We start from the raw sequence: 23,921 nt of genomic DNA, 5'->3' as shown, positions 1-23,921 counted from the left end.
TGCTATGCGCTGATAGAGGCAGCATGGAGAGCGACCCTCTTCGCTTTGCCGGGATACGAGCGCGTGGACACGCCGAACGACACGTCGCGAATTACCTGGCGAGGATTAATTATCGCCATTCAAAGCAATAGCGTTCGCTATATGTAACTGTATGCGGTGTATGAGTATCGATCGCGCGTTTGTCCGACCGACCTGCTGCGTTTTGGGACGCCAACCTGCGCGTGTAGCGCGCGGTTCCACGGATTCGTTCTAAGCGCAGTTTGGATTCCAATTTCTAATCGCGAAATTCTGCAAAGCGAATTGATGAGAGGATCCGCCGCTTTGTTCGGTACGATCGATAGCGCGTTGATTATGAAAAGACCTACGTGCTTATGAAAGAGTCCGTAACAATGAGATTTGTTGCCTCATTAGGATTGCGCGAGGAACAATCGGCATTCAGCAGCGCTCGGATTCGTAATCGCTTTATTACGTTGCCTCGGTAAATAATCGTTCCATCGTCGATATTAATCGAAAATGGCAAAGTCGCGAATGGTAAGTTCGGCGGTTTCGATTTCGCTTTGCGCTCCAACTCCAGTTTCGAATGATACTTTTCATTTCACGGAATGAGCAGGAAAGTGTGAATTTACTCGCTACGCACTCGTAAATCCGCAGCTCGTCGAGCATCGCGCACGATAAATCCGGCAATCGGAATGTAGAAGTGTATCGCATAAAGAGCATTCCGTACACGTCGCAAGACGCAACGAGCCGATCGCGGAACGACACAGTTCTCGATCGGATCGCCGATGCGTGGAAGAATCTCACGAGAATCCAGTCGTGGTAATCGTATGCAGTTGCAGCAGCAGCAGCAACAGCACGGCAGGCAGGCTACTTAGACGGCATTCCATTAACCTGCATTTTCACAGGCAGGCGCGTCACCTGTTCGGTTTCCCCGGGAACGCGACGCGACGCGACGTCGAATCGGACCAGCCCGGTTTCCTTGAACCTGCGGATACCGCAGCCATTGACCGCGCGGCCGGCTCTCGCCTCGTCCCCGTGACGAAAGGCCCTAAGTGTGCAGCGTTGCTCTCTCTTGCTCTCTCTCTCTCTTTCTTTCACCTCTGCTCTCCTCTCTCGCTCCTCCTCTATCCGGTCCCCACCTCCGTGATCTCTTTCTCATCTCGTCGGATACCACGCGGACGGATCCGCTTCTTTGGCGGTCTCTCGCTGAAACGTTAATTACGCCCCTCGAGACGATATCCCTGATATCCGCGATATTCTCCTTACGATTTATGGCTGCGATAAGGTGCACGGGTGTTTGATGATACCAGGATGTCCACGAGTGTTGATTGCAATTTATAGCAAATATTAAACCTGATAGTAACAATTATCATTGATGTTAATTACTCATCCTTCGAGATCTTTCTGGAACCTCGCGCTGCGATCTCAGGGACGATCCTCGCGCGCAGGGAAACGCGCAACGGAGCGCTCGTACACGGTGCGAGTTACGCGAAATGTAAAACGAGCATCGAAAGACAGGATATACGTATATCTCTCTCCGCCGCCGCCGCGGGATATATTTTATCAACGCTGGCGGTGCATAAATCCCCTTTACCCTCGTGCGCCCGCGCGACTACCAGGCGCTTACTCATTCCGCATTAATTCTGACTCTCCTACCCTTCTCGGCGGCGGTTCTTCTCCCTAGCATCCCCCGGATGCATCCCCGCGCGCGAATTGCGAAGGAGCGGCCGATCGCGAACTCGTACAAAGGCAAGACGCGGCAATCGATATATCTCGGATAGGCCTGCGTATCCTGCGGCTATCGGATGACATGGTGTCGATGGACGACGTCAGAGAGGAGTCTCTCCCTTCCCTTTCTGGCGAAACGAATGGCGGTGATTGCGATCTCCGGTTCGCGAATCCCCGGCGGATGGACGATCGCGATGAAAAAAAAGAAACGAGAGAGGGAAGGAGCGAGAGAGAGAGAAAGAATGGACGAGCGGCCACGTCCGAACGAAATTGCGAAAGCGATTTGCGACCATGTAAATTACAACAAGCCGCTTCGGAGAACCGCCGCGTACAGTATAGCGCGCAGGTATCCGCTGGATATTCTTGGTCACCCATGAAGTATCCAAATGTCCCGGAGTATTCGTTAATCGATAATATAATGCGCAGAAAGACTTCACGCGAGGAAGTTAGTTTTAGTTCGAGGAAAAAATTGAGGTCAAACGTAACTGAAGCGGCAGTTGGAGGAAAGTCAATAGGACAACTTGTCTATAGGATGACTAGTCGATAGGAGATCGAGGACTCGAATCTGTAGCTCGAGAGAAAAATACATACGTTAAAGATTTTATTTTAGCTCCAGAGTACCTTCGAGCAACTGCAGCTTCATGAACGGTTAATCCAACCAGGCAACTGAAAATTTTATTCGGGAATCGTAAAGCGGACCTTCTGCGTTCTCCGAGATTGAATTATGCAAGGTTCCATCTGCAGTGCAGCGTCGGTCCTCATATAGTCCGCAGCGTAATAATGTACGCGAGCTGAGTCGAACTGGAGCAAGCCACGGAAAAGCACACGGAAAAAGAGGGTTTTCTCTCCGGTCGCCAACCGGTCGTACTCTCTGCGGCTAGAGAGACGAGCGCGCGTGACACTTAGCTGTGCGAGAAAGAATAAGGTCATGGATAGCTGACGGTGCTCGCGTTAAGGCCGCGCAGGTGCTTCTTCGCCGCATCGCGTATCCGTGATACCGGGACCGAGATGATCCTCTGTAACGGAGAAGCGCAAGGTGAAACTCGCGCTGGAGGTTTCCTCTAGAGTTACACGGGGAAGCGGGGGAGAGTCCATCATCATCATCACATCGTCATCATCGTTGTCTTGCTGGTGGCCTCTCGTCGCGCTCAAACTCGTTTCATCGAGCAATATCGATTACCGGCGACCGCCACAACGACGACGATTCCGTGCGTTCACCCGGAAGGATCAGCCTGCCGGAAGTGCGCGAACTTCATCCCCAGGTCCGATAATTATCGCCATTGTCGCGGCCTCGTTGCCTCTTTTTCCGTGATGGCTTCCGGTAGCCGTATCGAGGGATCTTACGTGATCGATACTCCGAATCTGAACGTGACGACTGCACGCTCATGTCGACGAGGGATCCGTTGGAGAACGGGAGTTGTTCATAATCACGCAATGCCCGGAATCGTTCTCGCTGAGGAAAGTCGCAAAAAATCGCCAGGCCTTGCCGAGCCGAGAGAAATCCATTTGTTAAAAAGATCGTCCTTTAGCGACGAGGCGCGTGCTTTCTCCGCGGCCTTCGTTTAACCGACACGACGGCGATCGCCATCGGGCACGGCCTGAAAGGATTAATGCCGGGACGATAACCCGCGGTAGGATCACGCTGGGCGTGTTTCGCTATTTGCGCCGCGGCATCCACCGGCCGCGGCAGTGCAACATCCTTGTTGCTCTTAGAACAATGCTCGCTGCATTCGCCGCCGTTGCAGAACGCGGAAGATCGATGGTACGGAAGGGATCCATAAACACCGGTGCGATCCCTGGCATGCACACGGGACGCATCTCTCTCGGAGTATCCCGGCAATCGTTTCGCAGAAACGGCCAGCCCGCAGCTAAAAGGTTTCCTGCCGCGACTCGTTCGACCGCGTAAAACTTGCTCCTTTTCATGCGCGAGATATACAGCCGACATTTATCCGATCGCCAAATGAGGCTACTTACGTTTATCGCCGGTGACTTTTTCGCGATAGACCCGGAAGATCGACGACGGAACTCGCGCTCGGCGCGCCTATTAATCCGCGCCGCGGAGGACGATTAGCTCGCGCGACGTACTCGGTGAACGACGCACCTACCGACGTTCCGCACGTGGACTTTATTACGGAATCCCGCGCGACTCGCGTGTCCCGATAAACTACTGGTGCTAATCTCGATGGTACGGTTTGCCTTATCCTGCAGGGATTTTTATTAGCCGGTAAGTTCAATAACGCACGCGAGTTTCATGGAATATTCATGCGTATCGGCAACCTGGAGAATTTATGGTGCAATTTGCCAGACTCGTTGATAACGACTACCAATGATATACTCACCGATTAATTACCGGTTCTCCGGAATCCGTTCGACTCCTACGTTAGGACAACTGTGATTGCAGAAACACGCCTCACGTCCGAGAATAACGTTCTCGTAATATTTTCAGCGCCTCGCACTCGCTCAGCTCGAACGCAATCGCTTGACCGAGTAAAGTAGGTCTAGCCGCGCGTACGGTGCATCGCGTGGTGCATCCACCTATAGATTCGAGGCATTCGACCAGCCGAGCCTACTTCTAGCATCATCGAGGGATCGGTCGGAGGGAGAGTTTTCCTCGCGCGAACCCGGAAGATCGATCAATCGAGGAAATCGTTCTGTCTCCCTCTTGAGAGTGGATTTTGCAACGGCGATCCCGTAATTTCTTCCTCCAGTCCGCTTTTCGAGGAATTATTGATGTCAGCCCGAGGCTGAAACGTTTCACGTTGGCGAAGCCACCTCTCGATCATCTTGATCTTTTTTTCAAGTCGGAAGTGCGAGTTTCCTTTCCGGAACGGCGCCGCACTCCACTCACGTCGATTAATTCTAACGCATTTATTTCTCTCGTTTTTCTTTTCTTTTTCCTGCGCGTAAGTAATTGCAATAGCGAGTCGCAACTGGGCGAGTCGAGTGATACGCGATTAGAACGTAGAAGCACACGTAGTAACTTGGCGATAAAATTTTACTGCTCCGAGATATCGTTTCCCCTACATTAACGGTCACGCCGCTAATGCGGTCGAGGCGAGGTTTTTGTCGATTGTCGAACTTTAATTAACGTTTCGACAAAATCGCCGATTACACGGCGGGACGCGAGCGGGATCGCATTTACGCACTTTTTTTACTGCGTCACTTTTACTGCGCAACGCGCGTTTCGCTTTTACGCCCAAACAATATCCTCACCGCGTCGGGAGGAAAGCGCCGACGGATTTTTCTCGTCAGGTTTTTCTCTTTCTCACGGGACGTCGACGCGTGTGCGAGACGCTGATTTTCTATCACCGTGTTTATCGGGGAAAATTGTGGGTTTCCCTCGCAGCGCCACACGCGAATTTCACATACAGAGACGCGATATCTCTTCTTTTCGTGGTTTTATTCCTCTCGCGCAAGAATAACCGCGCTCGGTTATTCACGTCGTCGTGGTGTTCGTGTTCGCGGTATCTGAAATGTAAATCGATGAGATGCATTCGTAATCGCATGCAGGCCTAGGCGTGAAGTCGCGTTATTCCGCGCTTCTCCCGCGCTCGAAACGCCATCGCGGCGAGCAGGATGCGTTTCATCTCGTCGTTCGACGCGGTCTCCATCACAGTTTTCCGCCCTTTGCTTTGATTGTCGCTTTCATCGCACGCGAAACGCGCCGCTCTTCTTGTCCATTTAAATTGAAAATCGTCTGCAAAGTTCGACGTGCCGCTCGCTCGTTGGCTCGGTGGATCAGCATTCATCGATTCGAGAGGCAGCTACGGGTGTTCCGTTCGTGGCATTCCGAACGATGACAAAGGGAGAAGCAGAGGATTATGCACCGAGCGCCGATCATTGCGCCGTGAGCGTGTATACGATCGCGGTAATAACAGCGCATTAACGACGGGCTTATGCATTAGGCGGGACGATAATGAGGGAGGCGCATGCGGCGGCGATGCAAAAAGCCCGTTTTCGTAATCTCGGCGCTAATTCCGCCGGCCTAAATCAGCGACGCGATTATCGGAGCGACCGCATTATAATCGAGCGCGATTCTAATCCCAATCTTACGGCTTCGGAATCGCGCGATCGAATCGGGAACGCGCACAGCGACTCTCGGAAATTTCAAACTCGGTTAATTCAACGATATCCCCGTGTTTAATTGAGTGACTAATCAAGCCTCCGTCGATTACATCTCGATAATTGGCGCAACGACGCCTTCTGAACGCGAAACACGGTTACGGCGAAGCGTTATTGTTCATTGAGCGGCGTGTTATAAAATTAGAGAGAACGATAATGAGGGGGCAGAGAGAGAGAGGGAGAGACACGGAGAGCGGCGGTCAGCGACTTTCCGGGCGGCGGAATTCGGAGCGAACGGCGGCGAGCGAAGAGAGAGAGAGAGAAAAAAGTACCGTCAAGTCCTACTTGCCGTTCAAGAGGAACAAGAACAAGAAGGAGAACAAGCGGGAGGATCCTCGATACGATAATCTCGATCATCTTGAGCATGTTACGCGCAATGTATGCGAGGATGACTCGTCGCGAGTGACGAGTGACTGTCATTGGATTCCATGGGACTTCGCGAGAGCTTCCTCGCGCGAGGGGCGAGCAGTCTCCGCTCGGAAGGTCTGGCGGCACGCTAATCGCCGTCATAAATTACGCTACTTTACCCGGGTTATTAGAAGTAACGTCCGCGATACATTATATCGATATAATTACGCGTCGCTGGACGCTGCGCCCTAATTGCTCACTTAATTCAATAATTGCTCGAAAGAGTTGCGCGCCCGGGGATTCCCGGGGGAAGGTCCCGGTTTACGGCGGCCGCTACGCGCACCACTATGAGAAATGTGGCGCATAATCGTTAACATACCGTGGTGACCGCGGCCGTACGATTCGACGCGTCGTCGTCGTGGGCGACCTCGGCATACAATCTGCATATCGGTGACGGAAAGTGGCGAGTTGGGTTGTGGCGCACCCGTATATCTCTAAATTGCGGCATTTTTCGACCGATAGCGTAATGCGGAGTCCTCGTCCATAATTTTCCGTAAACGGTTCGCATTTATCGATCGTTACGGGCGTGCGTCGTATTTTTCGACGATGCGCGTAACGGCCGTAGTTAATTCGTTCCCAATTGTGGTCGTCCTCAGGGTAATAAGCAAGTGCACCTTTCCGCGTGTACGTTCGTCTGAATTATTTACCATTTACCGCGCGTTGGTCCCCGCAGCGGTAAGACAGATCCGCGTCGGGAGGAAAAAGACTGTCGTTGCCTGATAATCGGTGACTTGCGAGTTTCGCCGTCGTGAGAAAGGAGCGCGCCGAGGAAAGCTGCGAAAAAGTTCTGCTGGCCGCTGGAATTACGCCGAGAGAGCGAGAGAGTAGCGAGGGCACAACGCGAGATTAGCGCCGTGCAATTTAATGCAATAGCCTCGAGGTCGACCTCGACGCGCGTTTCTACAGACTACTCCGAAATGAAGCCTCCTTTTGTCTTTGAAAGCTATTAACGGCTCTCACATCATTACAGATCGAAGAAACAAAATTCGACGACTTGAATTGCGAATTGAGCGAAAGAAAGTAACAAGATTTCGCAGCCCTTATTTCCATCAAGCGGAATTCGCTGCGGTCAAGTTTTTTCATTTAGTTTTCGAACTTGCGGCTCGAACGCGCTTGATACTGAATCTTAAAAGTCCTCGCCAGAGACAGAAAGAAGGATATGCTCGGCAGGCTTGTCGGATTAATTTAGCACCGCCCTATACGTATGTAGCTGCGTGCCTACGTGCGTATCTACGTATCGGTGCCGCTAAACAAACGAACGAACGAACGGAACGTACGAAGGCCTGCACTTCGTAAGTCATTATTAACCCGCGTATAATTATGCGGCGAAGCGGAGGAGCAGGCTACCACATCGGACGACGAGCGAGCGAGAAAGAGCGAAGATTCGCGATCCACCATCCGGAGCGTGGTGGTATTTAAATTGGCTTAGCGCGCACTACGGACGTCCTTTGAGGGACTCGCCGCGCGATTATCTCGGCCACTCTAGGCGGACAACGTCCGGTGCGTAGGATATCGAGGCATGGTATCGACATCCGTACGGAAAGACGTATGAACGGGTATACTTGACATCTCGGGTATATCAATATTCATAAGAAGGATATTAATATTAATATCTCATAAGGGATATTAATATTAATATCATGATACATTATACATACATGATACAAAAATATTTATGCTTTAACGCGTCGCGCGATATTTTCAAAAATATGGAGCATTCCATGTATATATATGCGATACCTGGCTACGTTAAAATACGGCGGGGGAAAATAAGAGTCCTGAAAATCAGCGCGGCATGCGATCAGATGTGCCGGACGTTCGAGAAATAAGACATGAATATTACAGGTTCCGCTTTAATGCAAGCCGAGCGCACGTGAAAAATAACGAAATATAACCGGTAAAATATACACTGTCGAGTACCGTTGTGCCTGTGAACGCTGCGAGAAGCATTTGTGCAAAATGCTGGAGTGAAAGGGAGATTCAGGCTGAAAAACGGTCACGCTAAAAAGCGCCGATTTAAGGTGACTTTGAGCAAGCAACGATCGCGAGCGCGAACGGCCGCGCGGTGCAATTTTCCGTTTTGCTTTACGCGCGCCGCGCCGACGAGCGGTAATGCCCGTCGTAATACCACCTATGGGGCGATTTCATGACGACCGTTTTGTACGTTCGAGCGGCGATGAAAGTGCCAGTGAAAGTCCGCGGTTGCGCTTCTCGCAAGTCGCGCGGCCGAATGCAAAATTTCTCCTTGCTCGCGCTATTCAGGCACCAAAGTGCAAAGCATCTCTTTCAGCTTTGCTCGCAGCCGCTGACTGAGAACTGTCGGTTTCCACCAAAGGTCGACTCGCGGGATTCCGCGGGACAGGTTTAACGCGCTCGTTATCCTCCAGGTGCACCGGAGTGGGACGACTTCCTGGCCCCTGGATCGTAAATATCTGTGATTTCAGAAAATTACGCCTCGCCCGCGGAAGGATAAGCGCGACAGATCTGCTCGCGTAATCCCGCGGAATTGCGCAATCGCGCGTACCGCTGAGTACGGGTTTTCTCGATTTGCAACACAATATCGTAGAGCACACACCTAGATATTTTTCAGATGATTTATGACCCGAGACAGTTGCCTGGTTTGCTTAACGATCGCGCGCGGTAAATTCAATTGCATTTTACAGCGCCTTCGCAGCGTCTCCCAGCCGCTTCGTCCGCTCCGGACGATCATCGTTTGTCGTCATCAACCTCCGCAATCGCTGCCCCAACACGTCGTAAAGTGAAGGAAACGTAAACGATCGATTACGCGTTGCGATGCAAACGGTGCACCGTCGGCTTTCGGTACAACGAGAGCATTTCGATTGTTGTTGGAACGCGCGTGGCAGTCGGTTTCCACACAATTCTGGGATTCTCGTTACGGCTGGTCTCCGCTCGCGCGCGCTTCTCCGCCTCGTGAAATTTTTCCGCCGGTTCACTTGTGTAACGGGCCATTGTCCGCGTCATTGTCCTCTCGCTTTTGGCGCGAGTGCGGAGAACGTGGCTCTCCGGTGGAGACATAGATTCATTTCACGCGGGGTTTCAGCCGGGACTTCTCTTCGGGAAAGTAATGGCGAACGGGACTTGAGTGCATGTCGCGGCGCGACAATGCAAAATGCATATGGAAATCTCCCCGACCTTGCAGCCAAGTCGACATTGGCGAACGCGCAATGTCGACTTGAGCGTGAAAAACGCGAGATCCAGCGATAGCGATCGCCTCGTTGAACGACCGGCGAGCACGGAAACCCCCACGTGCGCGACAAAATGACGACGTAAGGATCTCGTGATTTATAATTAAATCGCGCCGGCTTCTCGCGTTTCAAGCTGCGGTACGCTACTAACTGTAATTTCCCGTGGATGCGAGGATTTCCCTCTTCCGCGATCCCAGCTGCCCGCCTTGGTTGCGGGGTCGTTCGGGTAATCGGCGTTCTACCGTATCCGCGCTTCTGGGATGGTTCACGCTGGAGAACAATCGGAACCACTTCCTCCAGGTCGCGGTTTGCGCGGCTCATGAAACGCTGCGCAATCGTCTTCTAAATAGCGGCCACGCTGGAAATGCCGCGATAGTCGCGTACGCTCGGAACTTCAGGTGCGTGAGAAAACTCACGCCAAGCGGAGCGAGAGGCAGCGCGCCGCTGAAAGAAGAAGAGGAGGAACGTTGCATAATTAGGGATTGCGATGCCGGTTACATCGCGTCTACTAATCCAGCCTCGTAGAGGAACGCGTGGCCTCCGTTCCTCTCCTCTCCGGCACTCTTTCTTTCTCCTTTGCGCCCGTACTCGGCGTACAGGATGCCTCAGAGATGTTAAATGATCGAGTTGCAGCGATTTATTTTTATTTACATCAAAGATATCAAGAAAAAAGGAAATCACTGATCTGCGATTATCAATCTTAACACAAACTTTGTCTCAAAGTAAAGTCCACTCCTGAGATTACAAAGAGACAACATCAGGTAGATCATCTACTCATTGTCAGCCTCGCACCTGTCCCCTGCTCAATCGCTTCCAACTTGGTCCATCAGCCTTTTTACATTTTTCGTCGAGGGTGTAAGGTCGAGTCCAGGTCAGCTGTTGATCCGTCATCGAGAGACTCGTCATCGATCCTCGTCATTAACGTCGCGAGTTGTGAGGCACCCTGTAGAGATGCAAGTGCAGCACACGGGCGGCCACCTATACCACCGTTCGCCAATAAGCGTGTATCCACGATTATTTATCCGCGCGTTGAACAAATACCACGGTGCACGCTCGCCATGCCCGTGTGTGCATGGGAAAGGTCATTGAAAAATCGCGGCTCGCGCGGTGCAACGGCATTAGCTGGAATAGAACCGTCGTTATCTGCCGCCGGGACGAGATGCAACACATCGCGGCCTGTGAGCGCCTCGCACTCGCGCACTCGCGTCGATAAGCGTCGTCGATCTCGCGGTCGCCGCGCGGTTCGCCAAGCTTGACCAAGCCAGGCCGAATGGAATTCGCAGCGGAGAGCCAATTACCAGGAGTTTACGATCGCGGGCAGGCTACCTGCCAGCGGAAACTCGGTTAGCCCTCAACCCTTAACCCCCGCCGGACCAGCCCCATGTAAACCGCAATGCTGTATATTAACTCCTGGCTTGAACCTCATCCAGTTGGAACTATCTGGATGAAATAGACAAATGGAGAAGAATATAAATAAACGCTTCCGTCGTTATTTATTAGTTAGCGATTCAAACGAAGCACGTGGACTTGGCGAATAAAATCGCGACCGAAGCGCGATACGAGTGCTTCATTCTTCGCTTAAATTTAAGTAATCACGTCAATCGCGTGTTATTTCTCTTAGCGGTCTGCAATCCAATTAGTCGCCGTTGAGATCGGCCGGAACTCGCGGCGGGACTCGCCGGAGGGAGGCTTTCGAAGGGAGGCTCCGGGTTATATTTCAAGTATCAGCCGGGCCTTCGTTTATCCGGAATTTATGTGTGCTGCCGCGCGCGCTCGTACGTGTTCGCGTATCGCAATCACGCGAATAAAGCATTATAGGCCCGGAGCACTCGCTGGTACGTGCTCGCGTCGCCGGAGAGCCGCGCGTGTGAAAAGTCTAATAAACCGTCAAGGTAAGAAACGGGGTCGGCGATCGCGCGCTCGCGGGACTCGTTGAATTTACTTGAAGCGAGGCTCAACGTTTCCCGAAGCAATCGGTCGCCGTTAAAGGTCAGTTCGCGCCTCCCTGGTAGCCGTTTATGATCCACGACGACGTGCCAACAGCCAACCGTGTTCCCTTTTGCTCGTGAAAGCAGGTGCGCTCGCGTGTCGCGCGCGCGGGGCCTTTTATTCCGTGCCATTAACTTCCGAGCGGTACTATTAAAAAGTCACGATCGATCTATTTCTCTATGGCCACGCGATTGCACGTGTATGAGTCTGATAAGGAGCGCCATTCCAAGTTCATTCGCCGGAGAAAGCCGGAGAAAATCAAGTGTACGCTCGATCGAAACGATCAATTCGATAATTGGGAACTTGTACGAGGCGGTTCGCGCAACGCTATCGTTTTCCTGGATAACGTTTTCGATTTCAGTCAACCGCGTACTTCAGCCGCGTACCGGATGTGACTTATCGCAACAGGAACTTGTCGGAGTGTCCACTACGACAGAATTCAATTTTTTAGCTAAGCTAGCACAGCTGTCATTAGATTTTCTAGTTTCCAACGCACGTCGTCGTAAAAGAAATTTTCTAGTGATTCGAAAGTAAATTCTTGTTGAGAGAACGTGATGCTGAACGTGAATAGAGATGTTTCAGAGACCTAGGCTTGAGAAATGGCGTCACTGATCTTGAAAACAAATCGAGCTACCGACTTTGTTGAATCGGATTCTTGCGAGCGATCGTATGACGTGCAATATATACGCTCGCGCGGGCGTACAGTGAATAGATATTGGCAAGATGCCGCGTTACGTAATGCTGCGGGTTCACGAGCCCTGGCTTATGGTATGATTCAAAGGCTTACGTATGCGTGAATACGTGTGCGCACTACCTGCCGCCCGAGGGACCTGGATTAACGAATTGACGCCTGGAAACTTTCCTTTCCTTATGTGAATGCGCGGGTGAAAACCTAGGCGGTAATGCACGAATTATGCCACGTCGAGCATTATGCGAAAAAGGCGAATTCAGGTTTCCGTTAATAGTGCGGCGCATTAATTCTTTCGGAGCCCGAGATATTTTCTTAACAGCGGCCGGCTCTCCCTCACCGGTGGCATTACGGATTTTAATTGGACGCGCTTATGCAATATGAAAACAGCTGTACCAGCTTGTTCGCGGGGTCAGAAATTTTTACGAGACTATGACGCGAGTGAGTGCCTTTACTGCGACGTTACGCCGAAAGTAATTACTGAATTATAATCATCTCGGATAATTTCTTTTCTCTGCGCGAATTACACGGCGGCCTGCACTTTTCACGGCACATTGCGGCAATAATCTCCGCCGCGGGATGTGATTAGCCGATTAGCTAACGAGCATAATGCAACGAGTCGCGCGAATCGGCGGCGTTACTTTATCTTCTCGCAGCGGGTACGCCGCCCTCGGCGACAGTGTCGCGCACGGCTGCGAATTAGCGTCTAGCCGTGCGAAAATTATCGACTTTCACCCGCAAAAACATTCGTGAACAGCGAGCGGATGAAAACCCCGATCGAAATGATCGCGCGATGATTTCGCTGAACTATGTAATGCTCGTCCACCGCGACTTAAACGACAGTAGAAAGTCCGCTGGACGATGTACTCGCTCGTGATGGAATATCGATGGAACACCGTGGACGTTCCAATCGAATAATTAAAGATCAGAGGCTGTTGTAGAACAAATTCCCAGCCTATAGATCGAAAGGACTGAAAAATCCTTTCACATGCAAAATAAACTTAAAACACCTGAAAAGCACACATGTGCGCGAGTGTTAATAAATACAATAATTTATAATAAGAACCCATTGATTATTATCCCCCGTGTCTTAAAGCGTCTACTTAATATTACTCGCATGGTGTACAGACGTACAAATTGTATACCGAGTTTTATTTATCTGATGTCGAGATCGCGTACGGAGTAATAAGACGGGTATCAAACGATCATTTCACCGCACTTGGCTTGGTTAAAAAAAGTAACGCGGCAAGATCGAACGGCAAGTACCACGCGAGCCCGCGGTTCATGGCAGGTCCGGACAGGTGCTAATCATCGTCCGTCAGGTTTACGATTCGATTTTCGCGTTCCCGGTGCGCAATTCAGCGGAATGCCTCGCCCACACCTTGCTGCTCGACAAAGTCGGCTGCTGGCTGCAAAAGGACGGCAATTAGCGCCGAGAGAAACGGGAGCAATCGCGCGCGCATTTTGCGCGCGAGGAGTAGAAAAAATGGAAATAAACCATTATGCGCGCGTATAATAATGCCATTGTATTCGAGGTGTTCCTCTCCCTTGCGCGCGCCCAACGCGGTTTTTACTTTCGAGTCAATTTCAGGCCGCAATTAGGCGGTCTCCGCTGAGAAACCGAATCGCGCGCTCCTGGGATCGGTCCCACGATTAATCAGCGAGCGAGCGCGTCAATTATTCTTACGAGCGATTATTTTTAGGAGGATGTTCTCGGTCACGAGTTGCGATGCGTTTTCGGGGGCATCGAACGTGCGATCGGATCTCCGACGATCGAAGTATCACGCTCCGATCGATCAACGGTGGATCAACAGCAGCGCCTTGCGGTCTCGCTCGCGACATAACAGATGTTCCTTCCCAGCCGCCGCCGGGCCGCGCGATTAAGCCGCAAAATTACATGTTAATTCTGGCGACATGTGTCCGTCGCCTTGGCGGGTGTTCAACCATATGTTGAAAGACCGCGCGAACGAATGAAGTATACGCCACGCATCGAGGGTGATATTACGTTAATCCCTTGCCGCAAGAGCACTGCCGCGCGCGTAAATGGCGCAACGCTCGTCGCGGTATGTGCGAAACGACGTCTCGCCGTGACAAATAGCAGAACCGGTTTGCAGAAAAATGTAGCGCGTCGCCTCATTTGTTTACGAGCGCGTACTCCTGTGCCAAAAATTCAGCATCATCTCACAGACAAGCAGACTCGAGATTATCCCTCGCAGCGACGACCAGCGAGGTGTCCAGCGGCGATCGAAGCTGCTCAATATTAAAAACATGCTAATCGAGAGCTGCGAGCTCACGAGGACGCGGAGAAGAGATAAGAATTCAACCTCATCTGCGTGGACTTCACGTCTTGCTTTATTGGATAATTAACGGCTCGTCGAACGACAGTCGTTCTGTTCCCGGAGGCCCAACACCGCACAGATATCACTGCCCCCCCCGTTGGTCGGATGTCGCTTGACCCGCTGACACACATCGATCTCGTCGAAATGCACGTACGCGTTTCTTACGCAGCCGCGTGCACACGAACTACGCACTACGACTGCCACGTGCCGATGAACTCGGTTCCTCTCGATCTGTACGTTTTATTATTTTCTCTGGAGATAGCATGATGCTAATTATTTTTATTAAAGCTACATTCGCTGAAATACATGTATCCAAGCTGATCTCGATGGAAAAATGATAAAATGGATAATGATAAACTCACGGATGTGATAGCAGAGTTTTTCTTCCAAGAGATTTTGATAAAGTGCCTCGCAGGATTCTGCTGAGACTTATCATCCCGCTTTATCGAGGCTCCTGAGCTCAGCCTCGATAAAGGGTTCGTACACGATGAGATTCGTTCGCGCGCTCGCCATAGTTCGAGACTATGATTACGGGTATCCGCGATTTATGGCTGCTCACCGGGGCCGATAAAAATCTGATGGTTATGGGGGTACGGCCGCAACCATCGCCCGTTCAGATAGAACGATCGAGATAATGAGGAGGTTTTAATTATCCGCGATAGGGCTCGCGGTATAAATTGATCCGCCGCAGATACGATCTGCCGGCGCGATTCCTCCGCCGCTTTCCATCGTGTGAAAGTGAATTCTCCCCCTCTCCCCCCGTCCCGTCTCGTTCTGTAAGTCGAAAAGACGCAAAGTCAATGACAGGCGCGCATTAAGAGTTCGATCGATAATCATACACGATGTGCGTGTGTGTGTATATATATATATATATATATATATATATATATTATTATTAACAACATCACGTGCATGCAATCGCGCGCGATGACCCACTTCGCGTCCGGGGGATAAAAATCAGGCTCCGAGGATTACGCGACGCTGATGTAGATACTGACGGCGAGGATGAGTCACTCGCGACGCGGCTATCTGTCTCACGGCCAATCACGAATTTATTCGTCAGCAGAAAAGCAAGGTTGATAAATAATTCCATGATAAGCATCCTCAAAAGGGGAGCTGTTGCGCGAGAAGTTCGTTACGTCCTAAAAGGATTTCAGGAAATCTCTTTATGCACCGCGCCATATCCTGCAGAGCGGAGGGAAGACCGATCCCGGAAAGTGTTGCTTTAATTGCTGAAATCGTCGACTCGGCGAGAACACGCTTCGGACAGGCGGACTTACGTGGTGTGGTGGATGCAACAGCGAGCAATCAAATATCCGTTGTGTAACCTACATGTCTCCGTTCGCGGAACGGTCTTGGCTCGCTGTTAATAAGGTGCAACATTATGCAATTACCCAATAAGTAGCTCGGCGGAAAAAAAGGAAGAATCATCGCGATTCCACTCTGATTTCGCGAGCGATTCCGCGCGAAATCCATCCGCGTCCAACAACCGCGCGCCAGTCGCTCCTCCGATCAAAGAAACGCCTGCGAACAAATGCGTGAGACACGCATGCATTATCATACCTAGCATCAGCGTGACTGCTTTATTAATATTATTAGAGAGTGCAATAAGCATAGAATTAAATTTTATTTTCTTCAGTCCTAGAACCACGATGAGGAAATACGGACCATCGCGTGACCGCTTCCTTCTCTGCGAGATATCTCTCTGTGTATATCCGAATATCCATAAAAATGATCTTGATTACCGCGTTTTCCTCGTGATGTAATCGACATGTGGAAAGGACTTCACACGCGGGCGGTAAGCGAGAGAGGAGGCGCGCGTAGGCCGCGTCGGCCAAGGTATTTCTCAAGTTTTCTCGGCGCAGAAACGCGTTCGGATCCGCAGAAATGCGTTTCGCGCGCACGTGAAATTATATTGCTCTTTGCAAAACTCGTGAGCGCGTTCCCGTTAGCCGCACAGAAGAAATTATTTACCGTCGTCCTATCGGCATTGTGCCGCGCTAAACTGCGCCACGCTCGGATACCGAGCCGAGCCGTGCCGAGAAAGATACAGAGAAAGAAAGACAGAGATAGAGAGAGAGAGAAACGGCTCCGAGACTTTACTGCCAGGAGATGATCACCGTTACCGTTCACCGCAAACACGGCAGTGAGCTTTGTGGTACTTTTCTACCCGCTCTGTCTCATTCCCTCTCTCTCCCGCCCTCCTATCTTGTTCATCCACCGAGAGGCGCAAGAGAAGCCTGTAACGAGTAACGAGAGGATCGTAAATCGTTAAAGCATCGAAAGAATCCCGGAAACGCGTTCCGTTTCGTTCGTCTTTTTCTCCCGCCTGTCCCTCCGCCCCGAGCAGGAGGCCGGCAAGAGACTTTCCCTACGATCGATATTCCGCGGCGATTTATCATCGCGGCACGAACGGGTCGGCTCGCTCGTCACTTTTCTTGCTCTCCAATCCGCTCGCAATCGTCAAGAATTATCCTCATTACGCGTGAGCACCGTGGCGTGTCGTGATTTTTAACGGGATTCAATCGCGCGCGTTATTAATCGATCGGAGACAAGGGACGATCGAGAAGCGTACATGTAATGCGTCGAATTCGATTTTATCTGATTTATTCGCGCGATCGATCATCAATCATAGATCGGGGGTTGTACTCTTTCTTTCGCTTTCCGGCTTGGATGGATGGTTCCTTTCGGTCGGACACCGTCTGACGTCATCCGATTCACGGATCCGTGAGGGTCGACGATCGAAACTGAGATCCTCGTGGATCAACGACCACGCGCCGGAGTAGATCGATCGATCAGAGACGCGGATTCTCCCGGAACGCGAGCGGAACGAGGCCGATCGCGCGTGAAGGGAAGAAAACGCGAGAAACACGCCCGATTTCTTCTCTGCATCTCTCTCCCTCTCCCACTCTCTGCTACTTACACGGCTGTTATGCCGTTCTAGGCACCGACCGGGCGTACTTAAGTCGGCAATTCGGCCGTGACGAAAATGGATTTTACTCGGGAAATGCGCGATGTGGTGCGCTCGGAACTGCCATTGCCGGACAGATTACCTGGCCGCGTAGGAGTTTCCTTCATTTCCCTCGCCGTGTACGAGGAATGTGATGTGCCCGCGGATGGATGACGTGTCGGTACGAATCTCTAATCGCGAATCGATACCGTGAAACTGGCACGGTTTCTGCGACGTAGAGAAAAGGTCCTATATATTCGAACGTGTAATTTCTAACGTGCTACGTAACGTGTGTTCCGCTTCCAATAGCACGGCTATAGTCGCTCCAGTTGCAAAGCGTCGGAGCGTGGATTCCATAATGATCCGAGCCGATCGGAACGAACTACGAAAGAAAGCGTTATTCTGAATTCAAGCGGCTGTAAGCGCAACGATGTGCCAGAAAAATTACAGGAATTCAATATTCCGCTAAAGAGGAGAACGAAATGAGCCCTTTTATGTCTCCCAGCGTGTCGTGTTTTCTTCGCGTCGGTTGTAACGTGCAAATGCGACATTGCACGCCGCATTTTTCAAGCGCGGTACAGGTTTAATAAGCTCCCCGGGGGGGGGGGGGGGAGAAATGTGGACCGTCTTTCGGCCGGTCTATCCGCCGCGTTACGCAAGTCCGACCCGTTTCAGAACTGGTCCTTTCATTCACAAAACTGGTCGAGAGACGTACGCTTTTTCGTGAGGCACGACACTTTATGAGCACCGTGACATGCCTGCTCATTACTAATTTCGTGACAGAAAAATCGGTACGTTCCGCCATAATCCTCTCGCGGCGTACTCGTCTATAATAGCCGTGCAGCAATAATCTGTTCATGGGGAGATTAGCCATATAAGCCGACTACGGCCGCGAAGACCGAGAGGCGAATCGCCGGCGGTGCCTTAAACGCGCCTGGTAACAATTTGTCAACTTCTGGTTCGACTGCTTGCTACCAGTTCTAAAGTTAGACGCCGAGAGCCTCGCAGCAACCCGTGGAACTCGCTCGGCCAATATCGGGGCTCACTCGCGAAAACGCCTCCATACAATGAAACGGTTCTTTAGCTCTTCTGTCTCATCTCAAATTAAAATATTATTTGCAGAAATTTTTTAATCGACACGATGAAAGCTACGCACTTTTCCAAAAATTTATGACTATCCAATATATCTTTAAATATATCCATATCAATAGTTGAAATAATGATAGTTAAAAATAATTATTTATGAAATAAATGTGTGCAGGTGCGCTTGATTAAAAGTACATTAAGATACACCGGAGCCAGAAGAAGCAACGAGACCAGCAAATCAAATGAAAACTTTGCCATCGTTGAGTTGTGATTTCCGGGGAACCGATATGTTAAAGATCATCGCCTCTCATTTGCGACGTAACTCGAGAATCGAACAGTCACGAGAATCGAGAGAACGACGAGAACAGTTGTCAGGGCGTGCCTTTCCGTGTTCTTTGCAGCCTTGCATCAACTTTCTCCGCATTGTCGGCGAGCTGGACGTTCCTGGCGTCCTTCGTGCCTCGTATTATTACCACAATATATGATCAAATAAGAATAAATATCCCCGTAATTAATGGCTTAATAATAGCGCGATACGTTATTAAGTATCGTTGCAGTTATTATCAAAATTTATTATTGTGATGGCTGCGATAACGGCATCTCTGAGTGCAAAAGGCATCTCTGGTACTCCGGTACGCTCACGACTCTCTCCGAAGCATTCTGAAATCGACCCGAATCCGAATCTCTTCAATATGATTAGCATAAAAGACGCAAGCGGCATTCGTAATCAATGATTCACAGATGTCCTGTTATTATTGCGTGCGCACGATTAAAATTCTGAGGAAAATTTCGCATAATAAATATTTTCGAACAATAGTGTCAAACATCTCGGATAACCCTCAGTTAGAATTTCTCATTAAATCTTGATATCAAACGCAATCTCTCCTCGATTCTCCTGAATCTAAAATCTCGTTTCCGTGGAAAATATCTCCCGTTAACTGTTACACGCGTCAGGTCGCGCCGTATCTTCAAGAAGCGGGAATTAGCATAATTCGTGAGTGGAATATCGAGGTCCCGGATCAGCGCCGTATGAACGATACGGCGATCGCGATCGTGAAACGGGCGGGTCAGCCACGCGAGGGCAGACACGGGAAGGTGCGTGCGAGACGCATTTGCGTTAGTCGTGACACTTTCGAGGCTTGATCGTCAAACGACGATATTAACGACGACGACGACGACGACTATGACGGTAACGGTACGTCTTTCCACGCGGACGCGCCCGTTTGTCGCGAGTGCCCCGTGCGAGAAACCAGCTGCCACGTGCATCCATTGTTTTCCTTCGTCGCGATTGCATAATGCGATCTTCCGGCACTAAGTGGCAATTTGACTTCTGCGCACAGCCATCTTTCCGCCGTCCTGGATTGCCCGTACATTCGCGAGTCTTATCTGCATACGTAAAAAAAAGAAGAAATGCGATTAAAAATCCGTCGAAATTAATTAGCGTTATCCCACGCTATTGTTACGTAATCTGGAGTAGATACGCGCGTTCCATGGACGCCGATGTCAATGGCCGCTTGAAATAAAACGCTCGTTATATCCCACGACCGAGCGGAATTCGCAGGTCCGATTTCTTCGGGTGTTCTCACGCTCGCCCACACCCACCGAAAATTCGTACCCTGACCCCGAAGACGCGTGCGAGGTCTATTCTTCCTCTGGCATTGTTCCCGAAGAACAAGAAGAAGAAGAAGAAGAAGAAGAAAAGGACGAAGGAGGAACGGACGAGGTCGCGAAGTGTCGAGGACGGAAACTCATCGGACTTGGAGACCTCGTGGCAGGACGAAGTCATTCCGCAGCGGCCCTCTCGCTTCCGCTGTAATGACCGTCATTTACCCGATGTCGTCCTCGCGTCCTAGGGTATCCACGTCGTCGCTCCTTTTTTCCCAACGTCCGACGGAAGATGGATTCTCGGCGTCATTAGCGGTGTCCCTCTCGCGCGGCTTTGCCTGGTGCGAAGTGCGAGCCCATTCTCTCGGTCTGACTCGTCCTTTTCTTTCCTCTTGCGTGCGGATGGCATTCCTTGCGACTCCACCGACCGCTTGCCCGACTGGTCACCACCTTCGCTTCCTCGCAAAGCGGCCTTCCTTCCTCGTGCCGGTGCGCGGTGCGCCAGGTGTGGTCATTAATTTCACAGCGAAGTGGAAAAAGGTCGGCCGGACTGGACAAAGGTTCGTTCGTTCGCTCGTTCGCTCGTCTGTCCATCGAAGCGAGGGGAGAAAATGAGGGTCTCTTTGCGAGACAATTACTCGCGAAGGCGAAATGAGACCGCGATGCTATTACGGCGACGCGGTTCGCGGACGAATACGGCCGCGTCGACGAGGAATCACACCGGACGAGCCGAGCGGATATGGAGGGGATACCCCAAAGCGTGTGAATAAAATATTCAATTTAACGGACTGGAAGTGCGTGTGTCAAGCATAGCACAAGGCGAGAGTAATGTATAGAAAATACGAGAGGAAATATCATTTTACGTTGTACTAAATTAGTTTTGCAAGGAGCACTTAAACAGCTGCGGAGTAATGCATTCTCGGGAGATAATAAAATTCGTATCGATTCTTTCTGCCCGAGTTCAGAGCACGCAAAATGACGTAATTTATATGCATCTTTTTTATGACAGGCCCGGTGGCTCCTCCAGCGCCTCAAGTGCTGGCACGGGATCATCGACCGGCGGAGGTCCTGGGAACCCGGCAGGAGGCGGCAGGATGGCCGTCATTGGCGTGACTAGACACGTGCGTCTGAGGCGTCGCGGTAACGCCGGCTTCGGATTCTCGTTACGGGGTGGACGCGAGTACGCGGCTGGTTTCTACGTCAGCGACGTCCAACCAGGCGGCGAAGCTCACAGGAATGGATTAAGGGTACGTTGTTGTCTCTGATTATTCGCGACCCATTTTTTCTGATGCGAAATGGTACCTCGAGATTCACGCACTTTAAATGTCTATGCTTAATTGTTTGAAGATATCTTGAGACGTTGAAACTCGCGCTCGTTTGGGAATAACTCTTAAAAGAATAAAAAGAAAGTGGAAAGTGGAAATAAATAAGAGAGCCATTCTCTGTAGTATTCTCTGTAGTATTCTTCAATTCAATTGCAAATATGCCTGCCGAGAATGGTTCTCTGATAGAGAGACCAAGTGTCTCTCCTGTCACTGATCAATTTTGAGATGATTCCACACAACAATCGCGCGGCTGTATCGCTAATTAACATCACGAAAGGATGCATGCGATACTCATCTCATTTCCTAAGGCTAATGGTTTCACTTTGGGCTTCATCGGTTCCAGGTAGGCGATCAGATCTTGCGGGTGAACGGTTACCCGGTGGAGGACGCGGTGCATCAGGAAGTCGCGCTCCTGGCGAAGAACCAGCAAGTGCTGGTTCTCAAAATCCGAAGTAACTATCTCGCACTGCTATCTTAATTATCCGCGCCGCGAGGTATCGCGCGTGCGTAAATCCGCTTAGAGAGATAGTCCTCGCGCGTTCCGCGCGATTGGAAAATGGAAATAATTAATGATACGCGCGCGGCGCAATAATCCTTATCTAGTTACCGATAGCGGAAATTTATGAGCCTCGATTTATTTGTTGCAGGCGTAGGGATGATACCCGTGAAGGAGTAAGTATCGAAACTTAATTAAAACCACACGCACGGACCGTACGTGTATACACGTACGCCTCGATCTCTGATCAAAAGCCTCCGTTACAAAAATCCTTTATGATTCCCAAAGCAATCCGAACGATCCGGTTACCTGGCACATGGTGCAGCAACAACAACAGCAACTGCAGTACAACGAAACAGGTTTAGGCGGTGTACCGAGCACAGAAGTCAGAATTCGGATCCTCGTCGGCGAGAAGGGCCGCCTGGGCTGCGGAGTTTGCAGAGGCATCGTACCCGGTCTCACCGTTCAGGTTAATAACATTTTAATTAGGCGCATTCGCCTTACGCGGAAGCAATTGGAATTTCTGTTTATTTGGGCAAAAAATTTCTCCTGCCTCAAGGAAAGCCGGGCTTGCAGCATGAAAAGGCACTTGGTCTCATTGATCCAATGTCAAGTGGATCTTCTACGTATTCTAACATTAATTCCAATCGTAACGTTGCAAATATCAATTCAACTAAAAAATAATAGAATTCAATTCAAATGAATTGATGCTCAAAAGGAAGGCTTTACAAGTCTCAACGAAAGTTTAATTCGTCGAAACTGAACTTGCAAAGAGATCAGCTTAGATATTAATCCTGCTTCTAAACCGACGGTTTAGGGCACGAGGGAAGGCGGGCCCGCGCGCGCGGCAGGCCTAAAGGCCGGCGACGTAATAATCTGGTGCAATGGTCAGCGACTCACCGATCTTCCGTTCGAACGGGCGATTGAGGTGATGCGCAGCTCGGCGATCCTCGACCTCGTGGTGCAACGACCCGCACCCCCGAATCACCTCTATGACTGTCCCGAGCCCCTGTGGACGCGCGGTTCCAGCGGCTACGACTCCGAGACGTCCAGCATGGTGGCCGCCAGTCCCCCGCCACAGCATCCGAACAATCCGTCATCTTCGCCGCAGCATCATCAGCATCACGACAGGATGCATCAACGGTATCCGCGCGACGATGCCTGCAACAGAAACGGCAGGTCAGTTATTAAGGGAAGGAAAATCTCGAAGGGACATCGAGTCAGGTTGAAGCGATGATTTTCGAGTATCGAGTATCGAGCTTGGGTGTTGTAAACTGATAATTAGTGCATCCCAACTGTTAACAATATTCATAAATATTTTTCATCGAACTTTTTGTCAAATTTAAACAGCAGCTGATTGAACGGATTCTTAATTTTTTGGCAAATAAACGCTTCGGCGAGAGCGTACGGGTGTTTGGTATTTCTATTCGACTCTATCAGTTATCGCCGTTACGCACGGTGATTATTAATGTGACGATTATATCTCGAGCAAATTTTAATAAGACGTTAATGCAGAGCGTTAGTTCGTGCCGATTACTCTCGTTGCAATCACATTACGGATTTTTCAGAGCGCTACCTGATCGCGGTGGCCGATTTCCCCGGTTTATCGTTTATCGTTCAGCGCGCGAATCGCTCGTACGCGCGGCCGCATGACTATTTGCATATGCCTACGGTACTCGCTACTCGTGGATACTATATGCAAGTATCTCTCGGCCGGTCGCGACCGTTATCGGGTGCCATCAATGAATTTACGCCGGGAGAAAGTCGGTGGGTCCATTAATAGGACGCGCGGCGATTGCGATCGGCGATAGACTCGGTTCGAATTCCTTGCCGCCACGTAAACATTCATCCTGTTCCTCGTTCCCGGGCGCGAAACAGTCCGCGTCTCGCGAATTCCACTCTTTAGAAATCGGCGCGGGCCTCGCTTGCGTAATCGGCGTCGGGCACGTGCATTATATTATAAATCACGCTTGATTTCCGGG

General features: G+C 50.7%; 1 protein-coding gene across 2 annotated transcripts in view; it reads left to right on the top strand.

The window, feature by feature from the left end:
- LOC105282211 (serine/threonine-protein kinase pakG) overlaps positions 1–23,921 on the top strand; it is a 32,018-nt gene that overhangs the window by 353 nt on the left and 7,744 nt on the right. For both annotated transcript variants that reach the window (XM_011344002.3, XM_011344001.3), the window contains exons 2-6: positions 21,128–21,365; positions 21,787–21,895; positions 22,091–22,115; positions 22,228–22,408; positions 22,757–23,118. In XM_011344002.3, coding sequence (XP_011342304.1) covers positions 21,128–21,365; positions 21,787–21,895; positions 22,091–22,115; positions 22,228–22,408; positions 22,757–23,118 — 915 coding nt within the window. The remainder of the gene's footprint in view (positions 1–21,127; positions 21,366–21,786; positions 21,896–22,090; positions 22,116–22,227; positions 22,409–22,756; positions 23,119–23,921) is intronic.

This window comes from Ooceraea biroi, chromosome 12, assembly GCF_003672135.1.
Source record: "Ooceraea biroi isolate clonal line C1 chromosome 12, Obir_v5.4, whole genome shotgun sequence".
NCBI lineage: Eukaryota > Metazoa > Arthropoda > Insecta > Hymenoptera > Formicidae > Ooceraea > Ooceraea biroi.
This window is presented reverse-complemented; position numbering and strand designations above follow the sequence as displayed.